General features: G+C 45.5%; 1 protein-coding gene across 1 annotated transcript in view; it reads left to right on the forward strand.

Moving 5' to 3' along the window:
• Positions 1-20,702, forward strand: part of LOC118398938 (ephrin type-A receptor 7-like) — a 301,118-nt gene that overhangs the window by 224,815 nt on the left and 55,601 nt on the right. Inside the window, exon 5 of the mRNA XM_052471925.1 lies at positions 1,600-1,929. Within this exon, the coding sequence (XP_052327885.1) occupies positions 1,600-1,929 (330 nt within the window). The remainder of the gene's footprint in view (positions 1-1,599; positions 1,930-20,702) is intronic.

Genomic DNA, 20,702 nt, shown 5'->3' on the forward strand with positions numbered 1-20,702 from the left:
ATTCTCATTCCGCGAGCACGAACCACCTTTTGATAACAGAGAGGATTCTCATTCCGCGAGCACGAACCACCTTTTGATAACAGAGAGGATTCTCATTCCCTCCCACGAACCACCTTTTGATAACAGAGAGGATTCTCATTCCGCGAGCACGAACCACCTTTTGATAACAGAGAGGATTCTCATTCCGTGAGCACGAACCACCTTTTGATAACAGAGAGGATTCTCATTCGCAGAGCACGAACCACCTTTTGATAACAGAGAGGATTCTCATTCCTCGAGCACGAACCACCTTTTGATAACAGAGAGGATTCTCATTCCAGAGCACGAACCGCCTTTTGATAACAGAGAGGATTCTCATTCCTCGAGCACGAACCACCTTTTGATAACAGAGAGGATTCTCATTCCGCGAGCACGAACCACCTTTTGATAACAGAGAGGATTCTCATTCCGCGAGCACGAACCACCTTTTGATAACAGAGAGGATTCTCATTCCACTGAACACGAACCACCTTTTGATAACAGAGAGGATTCTCATTCCGTGAGCACGAACCACCTTTTGATAACAGAGAGGATTCTCATTCCGTGAGCACGAACCACCTTTTGATAACAGAGAGGATTCTCATTCCGCGAGCACGAACCACCTTTTGATAACAGAGAGGATTCTCATTCCGCGAGCACGAACCACCTTTTGATAACAGAGAGGATTCTCATTCCGCGAGCACGAACCACCTTTTCTGTGGCGACTCATATTTGTGGTTTGTAAACAAGGCATTTGTTCCAGCCATGACTGTTGACTTAAATAACTAATAGGCAGTCCTTTATCTCTCTCTCTCTCTCTCTCTCTCTCTCACACACAGAGTATACACACACACAGCATTACACTTCACCATCCCTAATAGATTTCCCCCCATTTCATTTCTCAATCCGCTGTAAGATGAGGTGGTCGGTAGATCAGGGACTGTCTAGAAATCGCATGAGTGAATAAAGATGGTCGGCGAGCAGCATATTATACGTCTCACTTACGGGCTCCCTTGTTCCGTCGTCATAGACACACACGTTTCATCTAGACCAGGCAGGCTTTAGTTGCTTTGGCTAGTCTTATTTTCTCTGTTCTCCCCCCATGCATCACCCATAATCCCTTTCTCATCTCAATCCTATCAAGGTATTACGTAGGCATCGTAGCCAGATGTGTGCTAGCGCAGTGACACCACGTAGCTACCATTCTGGGGCGGGCTACACTTTGAGAATGGAACTACACAGGGAAGTGTTCCGTAGTAATTGGTTGCCACTGGTTTTAATGCTGAATTCAAATACATTCCCTCATACTGATGTCTGATGTACTGGTGCCTAGTCTGTTACGTCCTCACTTTTCTGCTTTGCTGCACGGTATATCGCTGTTATCTTGGTCAGGTCGTTATTGTAAAAGAGAATGTGTTCTCAGTGACTTACCTGGTTAAATAAAGGCAAAATAAAACCTGCTGTGGCACTGTAGGTAGTAAGTACATCATACAGAATAATCACATGTCATAGAAATGCCTCACACTTTTAAACGTCATACGGGGGCCATAAGACGAGCACTAAACTTATTCTCCCTCCCAGGCCCCCCCTCTCCTCCCAAAGACTTGGTCTACACCCTCAAGCAGTCCACCATGATCCTGGAGTGGAGCGCGCCAACGGACACGGGCGGCAGGGGAGACCTGACCTACAGCGTTGGCTGCCGCCGCTGCGTGGGGCTGCAGTGTGAGCCGTGCGGGGCCAGCGTGGGCTTCATGCCCCAGCAGAGTGGGTTGACCGAACGCGCGGTCACCGTGGTCAACCTCATGGCCAACTCCAACTACACGTTGACGGTCGAGGCCCTCAATGGCGTATCAGAGCTCCTGCCCAACAAGAGGTTCTACACACAGGTCAACGTGTCAACTAGCGTGCCAGGTCAGTGGAAGTTGTGTTCACACACACTTGGACACAATTCAGTCCAATTCAAAATACTATTTTCCCTAACCCTAACTTTAATCCGAAAACCTAACCCTAAAACTAACCCTAGCTCCTAACATTAAACCTAATTCTAACCTTAACCCTAAACCCCCTAGAAATAACATTTGACCTATGGGAGACTAACAAAATGTCACCAGTTGGTCAAATTTTTTTTTTTTTACTATTCTTGTGCGGACATCACCCTGATTCTCATCCTTTACCCTCATATCAGAAACACCACGAACGTCTGAGGACAAAGGAGTGCTCAAAAGCACACTGTACACAAACTCTGAACTGATGACACACACACCCTGGGCTCAGCGCCCCTCTCCTCTCGGCGCTAGCTAAAAGATTCCCGTCATCACGGTGTGGCCATCTCATATTCATCCACACCCTTCACAAAGCCATTAGCCAGAGGCTTTAAAAAAAGCACTCAGCAAAGTGTCCCTGTCACACACACCCAGGACCCCCCACACCACCACCACCGACCCAGACTCCATACATTCTCACACATTTGACTCATGTTTATTCAACTTGTCTGCATTCGCCGGCTGATATTTCACAAACATCGACCTGCTGTGGGGAAGAAGGAAAAATGAAGTGTTTCATTTGCATATGCAGAGGAAAGACGAAATGGAAGCCCTCGAAGTGAGAGCGTGTTTTGTACTCTAATTGTTAATTAGTGAAAGCAAATGCAATGCGTTATGAATGGAGCTTGTATTAGTGCACATTTGGAAATGGAACGCCAGCACTTTGGATGTTCCACGGTGGGGCAAAATCAACTCACGCACACGCACACGCACACACACACACACACACACACACACACACACACACACACACACACACACACACACACACACACACACACACACACACACACACACACACAGTGAAGTCATTAAGGAGAGCTATCACGATGGCTTCTTCACACCAAATGTTTTACTCCAATATTCATGATTTGGTAAAGGAGCAGGTATGTTTTTGTGGTGTATTTGTGTGCAAGCTTGTGTGTGTGAGCTTGTAAGGGAGTGTGTGTACTGTACATGTGTGCGTGCATGAAAATGTGTTTGTTTGGGAGTGTGTACTTACGTGCATGCCTCTGTGTGTGACCGTGCTCTAGATTCTAGTGCTGACCAATTACAAAATGCAGGTTGTGTAAGGGCATGGGGGGGTATGGGGGGAGGGCTTCGTGAACGTGTGGGTGTGGGTGTGTGTGTGTGTGTGTGCGCTGGATGGTACCAACAGTATGGATGCTGGATGGGGCTAAATCCAAGGGTCACGGAATGGCCTATATCTGCATTCTTACAAAGATTCACTCAGTTATCCTCATAACCAGGGATGTTAACTAGTCACCTTTTGGTGAAATTCTATGTTTTTTGGGGGGGGGTGGCTGTAAGCGAACAAGTGATGTGCATCAGCACGAGACTGAAAAGAGAAGAGACGACCAACTTACTAGTTACAGCATCAGCACATGACTGAAGAGAAGAGACGACCAACTTACTAGTTACAGCATCAGCACGAGACTGAAAAGAGAAGAGACGACCAACTTACTAGTTACAGCATCAGCACGAGACTGAAAAGAGAAGAGACGACCAACTTACTAGTTACAGCATCAGCACGAGACTGAAAAGAGAAGAGACGACCAACTTACTAGTTACAGCATCAGCACATGACTGAAGAGAAGAGACGACCAACTTACTAGTTACAGCATCAGCACGAGACTGAAAAGAGAAGAGACGACCAACTTACTAGTTACAGCATCAGCACGAGACTGAAAAGAGAATAGACGACCAACTTACTAGTTACAGCATCAGCACGAGACTGAAGAGAGAAGAGACGACCAACTTACTAGTTACAGCATCAGCACGTGACTGAAGAGAGAAGAGACGACCAACTTACTAGTTACAGCATCAGCACGAGACTGAAGAGAGAAGAGACGACCAACTTACTAGTTACAGCATCAGCACGAGACTGAAGAGAGAAGAGACGACCAACTTACTAGTTACAGCATCAGCACGTGACTGAAGAGAGAAGAGACGACCAACTTACTAGTTACAGCATCAGCACGAGACTGAAGAGAGAAGAGACGACCAACTTACTAGTTACAGCATCAGCACGAGACTGAAGAGAGAAGAGACGACCAACTTACTAGTTACAGCATCAGCACGAGACTGAAGAGAGAAGAGACGACCAACTTACTAGTTACAGCATCAGCACGAGACTGAAGAGAGAAGAGATGACCAACTTACTAGTTACAGCATCAGCACGTGACTGAAGAGAGAAGAGACGACCAACTTACTAGTTACAGCATCAGCACGCGACTGAAGAGAGAAGAGACGACCAACTTACTAGTTACAGCATCAGCACGAGACTGAAGAGAGAAGAGACGACCAACTTACTAGTTACAGCATCAGCACGAGACTGAAGAGAGAAGAGACGACCAACTTACTAGTTACAGCATCAGCACGAGACTGAAGAGAAGAGACGACCAACTTACTAGTTACAGCATCAGCACGAGACTGAAGAGAGAAGAGACGACCAACTTACTAGTTACAGCATCAGCACGAGACTGAAGAGAGAAGAGATGACCAACTTACTAGTTACAGCATCAGCACGTGACTGAAGAGAGAAGAGTTTTGACCAACTTACTAGTTACAGCATCAGCACGCGACTGAAGAGAGAAGAGGTAACACCAACTTACTAGTTACAGCATCAGCACGAGACTGAAGAGAGAAGAGACGACCAACTTACTAGTTACAGCATCAGCACGCGACTGAAGAGAGAGATGACCAACTTACTAGTTACAGCATCAGCACGTTACTGAAGAGAGAAGAGACGACCAACTTACTAGTTACAGCATCAGCACGCGACTGAAGAGAGAAGAGACGACCAACTTACTAGTTACAGCATCAACACGCGACTGAAGAGAGAAGAGACAACCAACTTACTAGTTACAGCATCAGTACGCGCTCTGGAAAGACAGCTTGCCAGTTACAGCAGCACGTCCTCTGAACGATAAGGAAGAGGTAACATTAGGTGAGAAGGTTACAGCAGCACGTCCTCTGAACGATAAGGAAGAGGTAACATTAGGTGAGAAGCCGGACCATGGAGACGGGGGTGAGAAGGTTACAGCAGCACGTCCCCTGAACGATAAGGAAGAGGTAACATTAGGTGAAAAGCCTGACCACGGAGACGGGGGTGAGAAGGTTACAGCAGCACGTCCCCTGAACGATAAGGAAGAGGTAACATTAGGTGAGAAGCCTGCCCACGGAGACGGGGGTGAGAAAGTTACAGCAGCACGTCCCCTGAACGATAAGGAAGAGGTAACATTAGGTGAGAAGCCGGACCACGGAGACGGGGGTGAGAAGGTTACAGCAGCACATCCCCTGAACGATAAGGAAGAGGTAACATTAGGTGAGAAGCCAGACCACGGATGAGGGTCAGATAGGGGTGAGAAGGTTACAGCAGCACGTCAGGATTGTGTAAATTATGAACGATAAGGAAGAGGTACCATTAGGTGAGAAGCCAGACCACGGAGACGGGGTGAGAAGGTTACAGCAGCAGCAACGTCCCTGAACGATAAGGAAGAGGTAACATTAGGTGAGAAGCCTGACCACGGAGACGGTGGTGAGAAGGTTACAGCAGCACGTCCCCTGAACGATAAGGAAGAGGTAACATTAGGTGAGAAGCCTGACCACGGAGACGGGGGTGAGAAGGTTACAGCAGCACGTCCCCTGAACGATAAGGAAGAGGTAACATTAGGTGAGAAGCCTGACCACGGAGACAGGGGTGAGAAGGTTACAGCAGCACGTCCCCTGAACGATAAGGAAGAGGTACCATTAGGTGAGAAGCCTGACCACGGAGACGGGGGTGAGAAGGTGATGAAGCGTACTTCATGAGCTGTAACCCGAAAAACAACTGGCATTTGGAAAATTTGAGGTGAGGGAGAAGGTGTGAGGGAACAAGTATTAGTATCTTGCTATCTGGATCAAATTCTCTGTTAGCTAGCCAGAGTAATGTTGGGCAACATTAGCCAAATTAATGGATCAAATAATTGAGTATATGGTGTGAAAATTTGCTTGCTAGTAAAGTCAGACAGCTAACGTAACAACATCAGTATTCGACTCTGTGTTTCACAGAAAGTATTTGACTCTAGTGACAAGATTAAGGAAATTAGAAGGGGAGTGTTTCGGCAAGGCCATTTCTTGCCTACCGAAATTCTCCTCCCCCTAATTTCCTTAATTTTGTGGCTGGGGTTAGGTACTTTCTGTGGCACATATCAGTGTCAAATACTTTCTATAGAACAAACTTCACGTTAGGATAGGCAACAAAAATGAATAATTGATGCAAGTGTGTTAATTAATTAATATTAAACATAGAGGAGGGAGTCAACTGTAGGCAAACAATAAACATTTCAGAACAACTACTAGTCGAATAAGACTTGGGAGAGATGATGGATTTTGGCAAAGAGATTTATTTATAGATGAATACACTTGATAGCCAAATAGCCAAACCGAAAACTGCAGACATGACTAGTGCCTCCCCCGCGATCAAAGGACACAAATAAAAAATTGCTTTCTGCTACTAAGATCAGCGAAATGTAGGCTAAACTGACAACAGAGTGAAGAGCAGAAGTCTCAACTAGCAAGCAAGTCGCAGCAATGAAGAATTGAGTGCTTGCACGTTCACGCGAAGGGGGAGGTTCTGTCAGGGGGCAGATTTTTGGCACAACACCGTTCCTCAAGTTATAACGCGTCAGCTGCTTACTGGACCCTGGCAATCTGTGTGAAAATAGTTAACTCGCGAACGAACTAACAACTATCTGTTAACTAATGTTTTCCCTCTACAGTATGTGGTTCATTTTCAGAATGAGAGAATTAGGTGAAAATGAGGCATTGCTTGTTAAACAAGTGGATTCAGGGATCAAGTGTAGCTGATGCCGGGCCTGGCTTAATCTGGATGCCACTATAGAGGTGAAAGGAACACCACACACTTTCCCTCTTTCAATACAGTGGATAAAAAGGGGTGTGCCAGGTGTTCTCTCTGCCTGAAAGAGATCAATTATAACAACAAAGGGTATCATGCTCTGCTGGCACATTGTAGAACACATGTCCACAGGCAATAAGTGTATAATGTAATAATGTGCAGTGTAGCCCAAAGATATAGTTTTTGTTGTGTTGAACTTCACAGTAACACGTGTGAGTGAGGGGGATTATAAAATGGTTTTACTCTGTGAACATTATTTTTGCACACATGTAGTCTTGTGCACTTGATCGATGTCTATAGTGGCCACTATAATATAGCATTGTTTCATTCTATTTCTACTTTAAGGTGTTTTTTTCCCAAGTGCAATATGTGTGTGTTGTCACAAGCGCTGTGTTATAAAGGCTGTCATGGTCACAAGCATTCTATTATAAAGGCTGTCATGGTCACAAGCGTTCTATTATAAAGGCTGTCATGGTCACAAGCGTTCTATTATAAAGGCTGTCATGGTCACAAGCGTTCTATTATAAAGGCTGTCATGGCTGTCATGGTCACAAGCATGGTCACAAGTGTTCTATTATAAAGGCTTCTTTTTTTATTATAAAGGCTGTCATGACAAGCGTTCTATTATAAAGGCTGTCATGGTCACAAGCGTTCTATTATAAAGGCTGTCATGGTCACAAGTGTTCTATTATAAAGGCTGTCATCATGGTCACAAGTCTATTATAAAGGCTGTCATGGTCACAAGTGTTCTATTATAAAGGCTGTCATGGTCACAAGCGTTCTATTATAAAGGCTGTCATGGTAAGTGTTCTATTATAAAGGCTGTCATGGTCAAAAGTGTTCTATTATAAAGGCTGTCATGGTCACAAGCCTTTCTATTATAAAGGCTGTCATGGTTCTATTATAAAGGCTGTCATGGTCACAAGCGTTCTATTATAAAGGCTGTCATGGTCACAAGCTGTCATTCTATTATAAAGGCTGTCATGGTCACAAGCGTTCTATTATAAAGGCTGTCATGGTCAGCGTTCTATTATAAAGTCATGGTTCGTTCTATTATAAAGGCTGTCATGGTCACAAGCGTTCTATTATAAAGGCTGTCATGGTCACAAGTGTTCTATTATAAAGGCTGTCATGGTCACAAGCGTTTTATTATAAAGGCTGTCATGATAAGAAGCGTTTTATTATAAAGGCTGTCATGGTCACAAGCGTTCTATTATAAAGGCTGTCATGGTCACAAGCGTTCTATTATAAAGGCTGTCATGGTCACAAGCGTTCTATTATAAAGGCTGTCATGGTTTTATTATAAAGGCTGTCATGGTCACAAGCGTTCTATTATAAAGGCTGTCATGGTCACAAGCGTTCTATTATAAAGGCTGTCATGGTCACAAGCGTTCTATTATAAAGGCTGTCATTATATTATAAAGGCTGTCATGGTCAGAAGCGTTTTATTATAAAGGCTGTCATGGTCACAAGCGTTAAAGGCTGTCATTATAAAGGCTGTCATGGCGTTCTATTATAAAGGCTGTCATAAAGGCTGTCAAGCGTTCTATTATAAAGGCTGTCATGGTCACAAGTGTTCTATTATAAAGGCTGTCATGGTCACAAGCCTTTTATTATAAAGGCTGTCATGATGAGAAGCGTTTTATTATAAAGGCTGTCATGGTCACAAGCGTTTATTATAAAGGCTGTCATGGTCACAAGCGTTCTATTATAAAGGCTGTCATGGTCACAAGCGTTCTATTATAAAGGCTGTCATGGTCACAAGCGTTCTATTATAAAGGCTGTCATGGTCACAAGCGTTTTATTATAAAGGCTGTCATGGTCACAAGCGTTCTATTATAAAGGCTGTCATGGTCACAAGTGTTCTATTATAAAGGCTGTCATGGTCACAAGCCTTTTATTATAAAGGCTGTCATGATCACAAGCGTTCTATTATAAAGGCTGTCATGGTCACAAGTGTTCTATTATAAAGGCTGTCATGGTCACAAGCGTTTTATTATAAAGGCTGTCATGGTCACAAGCGTTCTATTATAAAGGCTGTCATGGTCACAAGTGTTCTATTATAAAGGCTGTCATGGTGTTCTATTATCTGTCATGGTCACAAGCGTTTATTATAAAGGCTGTCATGATCAGAAGCGTTCTATTATAAAGGCTGTCATGGTCACAAGTGTTCTATTATAAAGGCTGTCATGGTCACAAGTGTTTTATTATAAAGGCTGTCATGGTCTATTATAAAGCTGTTCTATTATAAAGGTTCTATTATGTCATGGTCACAAGTGTTCTATTATAAAGGCTGTCATGGTCACAAGCCTTTTATTATAAAGGCTGTCATGATGAGAAGCGTTCTATTATAAAGGCTGTCATGGTCACAAGTGTTCTATTATAAAGGCTGTCATGGTCACAAGCCTTCTATTATAAAGGCTGTCATGGTGAGAAGCGTTCTATTATAAAGGCTGTCATGGTCACAAGTGTTCTATTATAAAGGCTGTCATGGTCACAAGTGTTTTATTATAAAGGCTGTCATGATCAGAAGCGTTCTATTATAAAGGCTGTCATGGTCACAAGTGTTCTATTATAAAGGCTGTCATGGTCACAAGTGTTCTATTATAAAGGCTGTCATGGTCACAAGTGTTCTATTATAAAGGCTGTCATGGTCACAAGCGTTTTATTATAAAGGCTGTCAAAGCGTTCTATTATAAAGGCTGTCATGATGAGAAGCGTTCTATTATAAAGGCTGTCATGGTCACAAGTGTTCTATTATAAAGGCTGTCATGGTCACAAGCGTTCTATTATAAAGGCTGTCATGGTCACAAGCCTTTTATTATAAAGGCTGTCATGATGAGAAGCGTTCTATTATAAAGGCTGTCATGGTCACAAGTGTTCCATTATAAAGGCTGTCATGATAAGAAGCGTTTTATTATAAAGGCTGTCATGATAAGAAGCGTTTTATTATAAAGGCTGTCATGATAAGAAGCGTTTTATTATAAAGGCTGTCATGATAAGAAGCGTTTTATTATAAAGGCTGTCATGGTCACAAGCGTTCTATTATAAAGGCTGTCATGGTCACAAGCGTTCTATTATAAAGGCTGTCATGGTCACAAGCGTTCTATTATAAAGGCTGTCATGATAAGAAGCGTTTTATTATAAAGGCTGTCATGATGAGAAGCGTTTTATTATAAAGGCTGTCATGGCTAACTGCAATATTAGTGTAGTTTTGTTCTCAAGACTTGAGTGTCATCTGCAGTAAAGTCTAGGCAACAAATATCATTGGATTGCTTTCTTTACATTTTTTAGCTGTGAGTTAATTTCACATTAACCACTTTTTATTTTACACACAGACTGATCATGTAGATCATATTCTTTGTTTAATTAGTTAACCTGCATTTCCCCCTAGCAGGGATTTGTTTACATGTTTCAGTGCAAAAAAATAATAAAAGTCACCTTTTTGGGCCCTCAGCAGTTTGCATCCCTGCATAACTCAACACACAAAATCTCATATATATATTTATATACATCTTCTGACTAGTACTATATATATGGTACTACTCAGAAGTTTGGACACACCTACTCATTCAAAGGTTTCTCTTTATATATACTATTTTCTACATTGTAGAATAAAAGTGAAGACAACTATGAAATAGCAAATAATGTATTAACCAAAAAAGTGTTAAATAAATATATTTGAGATTCTTCATAGTTGCCACCCTTTGCCTTGATGACAGCTTGCGCTCTCTTGGCATTCTCTCAACCAGCTTCTTGAGGTAGTCACCTGGAATTAATTTCAATTAACCTTGCCTTGTTAAAAATTAATTTGTGGAATTTATTTCCTTAATGCGTTTGAGCCAATCAGGTTTGTTGTGACAAGGTATTATTGGCAAACTTCAGATGGGCCTGGACATGCGCTGGCTTGAGCAGGGGGACCTTGCTTTTCTTTGGTTTTCTTTGAGACTGTGGTCCCAGCTCTCTTCAGGTTATTGACCAGGTCCTGCTGTGTAGTTCTGGGCTGATCCCTCACCTTCCTCATGATCATTGATGAGATCTTGCATGAAGCCCCAGACCGAGGGTGATTGACCATCATCTTGAACTTATTCCATTTTCTAATAATTGCGCCAACAGTTGTTACCTTCTCACCAAGTTGCTTGCCTATTGTCCTGTAGCCCATCCCAGCCTTGTGCAGGTCTACAATTTTATCCCTGATGTCCTTACACAGCTCTCTGGTCTTGGCCATTGTGGAGAGGTTGGAGTCTGTTTGATTGAGTGTGTGGACAAAATCCAATCAAATTTTATTTGTCACATACACATGGTTAGTAGATGTTAATGTGAGTGTAGCGAAATGCTTGTGCTTCTAGTTCTGACAATGCAGTGATAACCAACAAGTAATCTAACTAACAATTGCAAAACTACTGTCTTACACTGTGTATAAGGGGATAAAGAATATGTACATGAGGATATATGAATGAGTGATGGTACAGAGCAGCATACAGTAGATGGTATCGAGTACAGTATATACATATGAGATGAGTATGTAGACAAAGTAAACAAAGTGGCAGAGGTAAAGTGGCTAGTGATACATGTATTACATAAGGATGCAGTCGATGATGTAGAGTACAGTATATACGTATGCATATGAGATGAATAATGTAGGGTAAGTAACATTATATAAGGTAGCATTGTTTAAAGTGGCTAGTGATATATTTACATCATTTCCCATCAATCCCATTATTAAAGTGGCTGGAGTTGGGTCAGTGTCAATGACAGTGTGTTGGCAGCAGCCACTCAATGTTAGTGGTGGCTGTTTAACAGTCTGATGGCCTTGAGATAGAAGCTGTTTTTCAGTCTCTCGGTCCCAGCTTTGATGCACCTGTACTGACCTCGCCTTCTGGATGATAGCGGGGTGAACAGGCAGTGGTTCGGGTGGTTGATGTCCTTGATGATCTTTATGGCCTTCCTGTAACATCGGGTGGTGTAGGTGTCCTGGAGGGCAGGTAGTTTGCCCCGGTGATGCGTTGTGCAGACCTCACTACCCTCTGGAGAGCCTTACGGTTGAGGGCGGAGCAGTTGCCGTACCAGGCGGTGATACAGCCCGCCAGGATGCTCTCGATTGTGCATCTGTAGAAGTTTGTGAGTGCTTTTGGTGACAAGCCGAATTTCTTCAGCCTCCTGAGGTTGAAGAGGCGCTGCTGCGCCTTCTTCACGACGCTGTCAGTGTGAGTGGACCAATTCAGTTTGTCTGTGATGTGTATGCCGAGGAACTTAAAACTTGCTACCCTCTCCACTACTGTTCCATCGATGTGGATAGGGGGTGTTCCTCTGCTATTTCCTGAAGTCCACAATCATCTCCTTAGTTTTGTTGACGTTGAGTGTGAGGTTATTTTCCTGACACCACACTCCGAGGGCCCTCACCTCCTCCCTGTAGCCCGTCTCGTCGTTGTTGGCAATCAAGCCTACCACTGTTGTGTCGTCCGCAAACTTGATGATTGAGTTGGAGGCGTGCGTGGCCACGCAGTCGTGGGTGAACAGGGAGTACAGGAGAGGGCTCAGAACGCACCCTTGTGGGGCCCCGTGTTGAGGATCAGCGGGGAGGAGATGTTGTTGCCTACCCTCACCACTTGGGGGCGGCCCGCCAGGAAGTCCAGTACCCAGTTGCACAGGGTGGGGGTCGAGACCCAGGGTCTCGAGCTTGATGACGAGCTTGGAGGGTACTATGGTGTTGAATGCCGAGTTGTAGTCGATGAACAGCATTCTCACATAGGTATTCCTCTTGTCCAGGTGGGTTAGGGCAGTGTGCAGTGTGGTTGAGATTGCATCGTCTGTGGACCTATTTGGGCCGTAAGCAAATTGGAGTGGGTCTAGGGTGTCAGGTAGGGTGGAGGTGATATGGTCCTTGACTAGTCTCTCAAAGCACTTCATGATGACGGAAGTGAGTGCTACGGGGCGGTAGTCGTGTAGCTCAGTTACCTTAGCTTTCTTGGGAACAGGAACAATGGTGGCCCTCTTGAAGCATGTGGGAACAGCAGACTGGTATAGGGATTGAATATGTCCGTAAACACACCGGCCAGCTGGTCTGCGCATGCTCTGAGGGCGCGGCTGGGGATGCCGTCTGGGCCTGCAGCCTTGCGAGGGTTAACACGTTTAAATGTCTTACTCACCTCGGCTGCAGTGAAGGAAAGACCGCATGTTTTCGTTGCAGGCCGTGTCAGTGGCACTGTATTGTCCTCAAAGCGGGCAAAAGTTATTTAGTCTGCCTGGGAGCAAGACATCCTGGTCCGTGACTGGGCTGGGTTTCTTCTTGTAGTCCGTGATTGACTGTAGACCCTGCCACATGCCTCTTGTGTCTGAGCCATTGAATTGAGATTCCACTTTGTCTCTGTACTGACGCTTAGCTTGTTTAATAGCCTTGCGGAGGGAATAGCTGCATTGTTTATATTCGGACATGTTACCAGACACCTTGCCCTGATTAAAAGCAGTGGTTCGCGCTTTCAGTTTCACGCGAATGCTGCCATCAATCCACGGTTTCTGGTTAGAGAATGTTTTTATCGTTGCTATGGGAACGACATCTTCGACGCACGTTCTAATGAACTCGCACACCGAATCAGCGTATTCGTCAATATTTTTATCTGACGCAATACGAAACATGTCCCAGTCCACGTGATGGAAGCACGTGGAGTGTGGAGTCAGCTTGGTCGGACCAGCGTTGGACAGACCTCAGCGTGGGAGCCTCTTGTTTTAGTTTCTGCCTGTAGGCAGGGATCAGCAAAATGGAGTCGTGATCAGCTTTTCCGAAAGGGGTGTCTTTTATACAGGAAACGAGTTCAAACAGGTGCAGTTAATACAGGTAATGAGTGGAGAACAGGCGGGCTTCTTAAAGAAAAACGAACAGGTCTGTGAGAGCCGGAATTCTTACTGGTTGGTAGGTGATCAAATACTTATGTCATGCAATAAAATGCAAATTAATTACTGAAAAATCATACAATGTGATTTTCTGGATTTTTGTTTTAGATTCCGTCTCTCACAGTTGAAGTGTACCTGTGATAAAAATTACAGACCTCTACATGCTTTGTATGTAGGAAACACTGCCGATTTTGCAGGTTATCAAATACTTGTTCTCCCCACTGTGTGTGTGTGTGTGTGTGTGTGTGTGTGTGTGTGTGTGTGTATGTATGTGTGTATATATACACACCGGTTGGCTGAACACACATAAACACTGAACACACGCCAAGGGAAAGCACTCACTCGTTATGTCGCACAGAGAGAGATACAAACTGACAAGTGCACAAATGCTGAGCGAACGGAGGCCTTGAAGGCCTCCTCAGCTCAGGGCCAGTTGCATTCTCAGACCTGAGTTTTGAGATCAAAGACCCAAGTCGTCAATGCCAGGAAGTAGCCTTAACCTTTTACCTAACTCAAGTACTAAAGACGTAAAGCAGGGGTGGCAAACTAATTCCATGGAGGGCCTAGCGTGTGCTAGACAACCAGGTGAGGGGATTTCCTTACTAATTAGAGACCTTAATTAATCAATCAAGTACAAGGGAGGAGGGGAAATCTGCGGACACTCTGCCCTCTGTGGAATGAGTTTGACACGTGACGTGGAGGCTGCCAGCACTCCAAAAGGCTCCAGTCTCGTCTATCTTCCGTGCCACACACCTCCAACTACAACAACGCTAGTCTTTTTCTTGATCTCTTCATGTTTTCTACCTCCTTATCGCTCTTTCCTTTTCCCCCTCTCCCATTGTCAGCACTCTTTTTTTTCATTCGTTCTTTCACCTTTTCTGTTCTCCATTCAATCCTTTTCCTGTGTCTCATACCCCCCCCCCCCCCTCTCTCTCTCTCTCTAACCAGCCCTACTAATTTAGACATAAATCTCCCTGGTCCAGAGAGTGGAACGGGGGCCTTTCTCATTGTGTGCTTCTCTGAGTGCTGCCCGCCCGGGGCCTTTATACATTAAGAAGGAGAGACGTTATAAAACGCTGCCAGTTTATGCCCTGTGCATATTTTAGGCTAAGCCACTCTGTGTAGAGCTGCTGCCTCTAGTCCCCACACAGCCAATAAACTATACTGCTGCGCTCTCTCCAAGGTTAGAGACCAACATTCTCGGCAAGCCATGTGTAGACTCTCACTTGTCTACATGTCTCTCTCTCTCTCTCTCTCTCTCTCTCTCTCTCTCTCTCTCTCTCTCTCTCTCTCTCTCTCTCTCTCTCTCTCTCTCTTTCTCTCTCTCTCTCTCTCTCTCTCTCTCAATGGCTGTCACGGCTTAGAGTTGATGTATGGCTATTATGGGCTGTTAGCAGCCATGTCCTTCTGTTTGTTGTTGCGGGGATTGAGTGAGTTGGACAGCGCCATATTCCTGTGGGACGTTTATGGCGAGGTGTATGGGCGTTTTGCACGTGTATTAGAAGGCCTGCATTATCCACGCGCCATTGACACACTTCTCCTCAGATCACCAACCAAGCATGACCAAACCCCTGATCCAATCCGCTCCCCTCGAAGGTTAAGCGTACTAACGCCCTTTGTGCGTCCTGAGACAATACCCCATAAAAGCCCCCACTGACCTTTATGAGAACTGCATTACTGACTGAGCACAGACTTCTCTTACTCCTTTTTCCACTCGTGCGCGCTCTCTTCTCTCTCTCTCTTTCTCCTCCCCATCCCCCTCTCTCACGTGCAGCTGTAACGTATTTGGGCTTGTTGTGCTGGCTAAGCCTCTTAGCTGGAGGTGGGGGCGCAACACTTTGGTGTCCGCTACTGCTCTAATCTAAAATAGGGGTTATTTAGCCTGCAGGCTACAGGTGTGTGTGTGTGTGTGTGTGTGTGTGTGTGTGTGTGTGTGTGTGTGTGTGTGTGTGTGTGTGTGTGTGTGTGTGTGTGTGTGTGTGTGTGTGTGTGTGTGTGAGAGAAAAAGCACACACAGTGAAAGTAGAGTCTGTAAACTAGCTATGAACTGGGGAGTGGTGCAAGGGGCCTGTCCCCTGAAAGCCTCCAAAGGAATGCACACACCCTGACCGAAAGGATTTCCCATGAATGGAGAGGGGGTTTATCGGTACGCCACAGACCCTCAAGGGGGGGCTGGGGTATAGAGGATTGGATGGATGGAAGGGTGTGTGAAGAGCGGGAGTTGGGTAAATGGGTATCATTCCTGCCCCAAGGGGCTCATGGGACCATTATCCAGCTGTGGGTTAGGGGTGTGTGAGTGTCTGTGTGACTAAATGACTAAATGGGCAATGCAAACGCCTAAGAAAGCTGATAATTGAGCATGTGACTTGATCGTGAGAGCCCAGTATTAGAATCACTGCTGTCCCTTTTTTAATTATAGGCTTATTGTTACTTTGTGGATTTAAAACCACAATGTTTTTATTTATTTATTTAACCTTTTTTATTTATTTAACTAGGCAAGTCAATTAAGTACAAATTCTTATTTACAGTGTCAAACCCAGATGACGCTGGGCCAGTTGTGCGCCCTATGGGACTCCCAATCACGGCCGGATGTGATACAGCCTGGATTCGAACCGGGGACTGTAGTGACGCCTCTAGCACTGAGATGCAGTGCCTTTAGACCCCTGTGCCACTCGGGAGCCCAATATAGTCATTTTACAGAGTTTTTTGTTTGTTAAAACCACCAAATGTCGGCTTTTTACCAGATTCAAATATATTCACATGAACTGTAGCTGATCAAATTTCTGTAGGCTGTATCTACAAAATTCTGCCCATATGAATGAATTTGCATTATGCCATAGTCTAAAAAAACAGCCATACATGATTTAATGAAATCACATTTTTTTATTCTAATAAGACTCAACAAACAAAAAAAACGAAATGCTACAGCTCAGCCATTTCCAGGCCAAACACAATGAAACTCGAGGTATTGTAGCCTACAGTGCACAGAGGGTTCTGTACGCAGCGTTGTACCCTCACAGATGCGTTTTGCTCAACAAAAAGCCACGTAAACCCAAATCCCCCAGCCCCAGAGCGGTGGCCTCTCCAGTTGTTGAGCTCCTCAGTGGCATGTTTAAAGCCCTTTAGATGAGGGGAAGAGGAAAGCGGAGAGTGGGGGTCAGGGGGCTGGGATTGGCATTTCAATATCTTCAGAGGATTTATTCGGCCTGCTTTAGATGCCCTGGTCCCTGTGGAGATGCATGGTGGCTCAGCGCACCTCTCTGGGAATCCTCCTGAGGGGAGGGGGAGGGGGGGAAGATCACGAGAGGAGGACAGGAGGTGGAGAGGACAGGTAAGGCAGGAGGTGGAGAGAGGACAAGGGGTGGAGAGGAGGTGAGGCAGGAGGTGGAGAGGAGGACAGGAGGTGGAGGGGAGGACAGGAGGTGAGGCAGGAAGTGGTAAGGAGAGGTGAGGTCGGAGGAGGTGGATAGGAGGACAGGAAGTGAGGTCGGAGGAGGTGGATAGGAGGACAGGAAGTGAGGTCGGAGGCGGTGGATAGGAGGACATGAAGTGAGGTCTGAGGCGGTGGATAGGAGGACAGGAAGTGAGGCAGGAGGTGGAGAGGAGGACAGGAAGTGAGGCAGGAGTGGACAGGAGGTGTGGAGGACAGGAAGCGAGGTCTGAGGAGGTGGAGAGGAGGACAGGAAGTGAGGCAGGAGAGGAGAGAGGAGGACAGGAAGTGAGGCTGGAAGTCGATAGGAGGAGAGGAGGACAGGGCGTGAAGCAGGAGGTGGAGAAGAGTTGAGGCAGGAGGTGGAGATGAGGATAGGAGGTGAGGTGGAGAGGAGGATAGGAGGTGAGGCAGGAGGTAGAGAGGAGGATAGGAGGGGAGGCATGAGGTGGAAAGGAGAGAGGAGGTGAGGTGGAGAGGACAGGAGATAGAGAGAAGGACAGAATATGAGGCATGAGGTAGAGGACAGGAGGTGAGGCATGAGGTGGAGGGGAGGACAGGAGGTGAGGCAGGAGGTGGAAAGGAGAGAGGTGAGGTGGAGAGGAGGACAGGAAGTGAGGCAGGAGGTAGAGAGGAGGACAGGAGGTGAGGCATGAGGAGGACAGGAGGACAGGTGGAGAGGAGGACAGGAGTGAGGAGGACAGGAGGTGAGGCATGAGGTGGAGAGGAGGACAGGAGGTGAGGCATGAGGAGGTGAGGTGGAGAGGAGGACAGGAGGTGAGGCATGAGGTGGAGAGGAGGACAGGAGGTGAGGCATGAGGTAGAGAGGAGGTGAGGTGGAGAGGAGGACAAGAGGTGAGGCATGAGATGGAGAGGAGGACAGGAGGTGAGATGGAGAGGATATGAGGAGAATAGGGGGTTTAGTTTATTAGTATCTCCATTAGCTACGGCACATGCAGCAGCTACTCTTCCTGGGGTGCACATAAAACCATGAAGTCCATGAAAAAGTGACTCTCACGAAATAACTAATTTCCTGGTAACTGAATGGAAAGAAATTAAAATTCAATGTCTTTGTAACCCCTTTCTCTCCCTTTTTGAGGTGTGTGTGTGTGCCAAGCCTTTTGGGTCTCCTAATGAAAAGTGATTGGCTAGGTGAGGCTTCAGCGACCACCAAATGAATTGAGTCTTCAAGCAACTTCTCATGACTGAGGCCCGGCCACTTACGACGCTTTGTCAGCCAGTGATGAGAATTTGAATTGGTTAGCTTGGCTTATTATCAGGGTCTATGAGGATGCACTTTAGTGTCTGCACACATGGTACTTTGAATTGATGTTTTTCTGTTCAGTATTTTGCAGTCATACACAAACACATAGACAACACACAGTCAAGGACAGACATACACACCATCACAAACACACACACATAGAAGACACGCACGCACACAGTCACAGACTGAAAAGAGACACACCCTTGGTTAAACCGAGTAACACACTGGGCTGGAGGGCTCCTTTTGAACGGAAGTCTCTACAGTGCAATGACTCTCCTGGCAGAGAGCGAGAGGGGTGAAAACCCATTTTTCATCTTGGTGAAAGGAGAGGAAATTTGAAGTTGTTTCGTTCAACCCCTCCTCCTCTCTTTCATTTTGGCCTCCTCACAACTGTTAAGATCTTCATTGTGCAGCTGTCAAAAACAAATCACATTGTATTGGTCACATACGCGTATTTAGCAGATGTTATTGCGGGTGTAGGGAAATGATTGTGTTCCTAGCTCCAACAGTGCCGTACTATCTAACAATTCACAGCAATACACACATCTAAAAGTGAAATTATGGAATTAAGAAATATAGAAATATTACAACGAGCAATGTCGGAGTCCAGAGTTTAAATATATAAACGTCCCTTTTTCAGGACCCTGTCTTTCAAAGATAATTGGTACAAATCCAAATAACTTCACAGATCTTAATTTTAAAGGGTTTAAACAGTTTCCCATGCTTGTTCAATGAACCATAAACAATTAATGAACATGCACCTGTGGAATGATCGTTAAGACACTAACAGCTTACAGACTGTAGGCAATTAAGGTCAAAGTTATGAAAATTTAGGACACTAAAGGGGCCTTTCTACTGACTCTGAAAAACACCAAAAGAAAGAAGCCCAGGGTCCCTGCTCATCTCTGTGAACGTGCCTTAGGCATGCTGCAAGGAGGCATGAGGACTGCAGATGTGGCCAGGGCAATAAATTGCAATGTCCATACTGTGAGAAGCCTAAGACAGTGCTACAGGGAGACAGGACGGACAGCTGATTGTCCTCGCAGTGGCAGACCACGTGTAACAACACACAGGATCGGTACATCCGAACATCCCACCTGCTGGACAGGTACAGGATGGCAACAACAACTGCCCGAGTTACAGCAGGAATGCACAATCCATCAGTTCTCAGACTGTCCGCTATAGGCTGAGAGGTTGGACTGAGGGCTTGTAGGCCTGTTGTAAGGCAGGTCCTCACCAGACAGGTCCTCACCGGCAACAACGTTGCCTACGGGCACAAACCCACCATCTCTGGACCAGACAGGACTGACAAAAAGTGCTCTTCACTGAGTCGCAGCTTCACCGAGTTTCCGAGTCGCAGTTTTGTCTCACCAGGGATGATGGTCGGATTCGCATTTATCGTCAAAGGTATGAGTGGGATCGATTTGGTGGTGGAGGGTCCGTCATGGTCTGGGGCGGTGTCCCACAGCATCATCGGACTGAGCTTGTCATTTTGCAGGCAATCTCAACGCTGTGCGTTACAGGGAAGACATCCTCCTCCCTCACGTGGTACCCTTCCTGCAGGCTCATCCTGACATGACCAGCCGTACTGCTCGTTCGGTGCGTGATTTCCTGCAAGACAGGAATGTCAGAGTTCTGCCATGGCCAGCGAAGAGCCCGGATCTCAATTCCATTGAGCACGTCTGGAACCTGTTGGATCGGAGGGTGAGGGCTAAGGCCATTCCCCCCAGAAATGTCCAGGAACTTGCAGGTGTCTTGGTGAGTGGGGTAACATCTCACAGCAAGAACTGGCAAATCTGATGCAGGCCATGAGTAGGGGATGCACTGCAGTACTTAAATCCTGTCTAGGAACCCCTCGCCACCAGCCAATGAAATTGCAGGGCACCAAATTCAATCAACAGAAATCTCATAATTCAAATTTCTCAAACAAGTATTAGACACCATTTTAAAGATACAATTCTCGTTAATCCAACCACAGTGTCCGATTTTAAAAATAAGTAAAAGATTTTCAGCGAAAGCAGAACATATCATTGTTAGGTCAGCAACTAGTCACAGAAAGCATATAGCGATTTTCCAACCAAAGAGAGGAGTCAAACAAATCAGAAATGGAGAGAAAATGAATCGCTAACCTTTTTGATATTCTTCATCAGATGA

This window comes from Oncorhynchus keta, chromosome 20, assembly GCF_023373465.1.
Source record: "Oncorhynchus keta strain PuntledgeMale-10-30-2019 chromosome 20, Oket_V2, whole genome shotgun sequence".
NCBI classification, from domain to species: domain Eukaryota; kingdom Metazoa; phylum Chordata; class Actinopteri; order Salmoniformes; family Salmonidae; genus Oncorhynchus; species Oncorhynchus keta.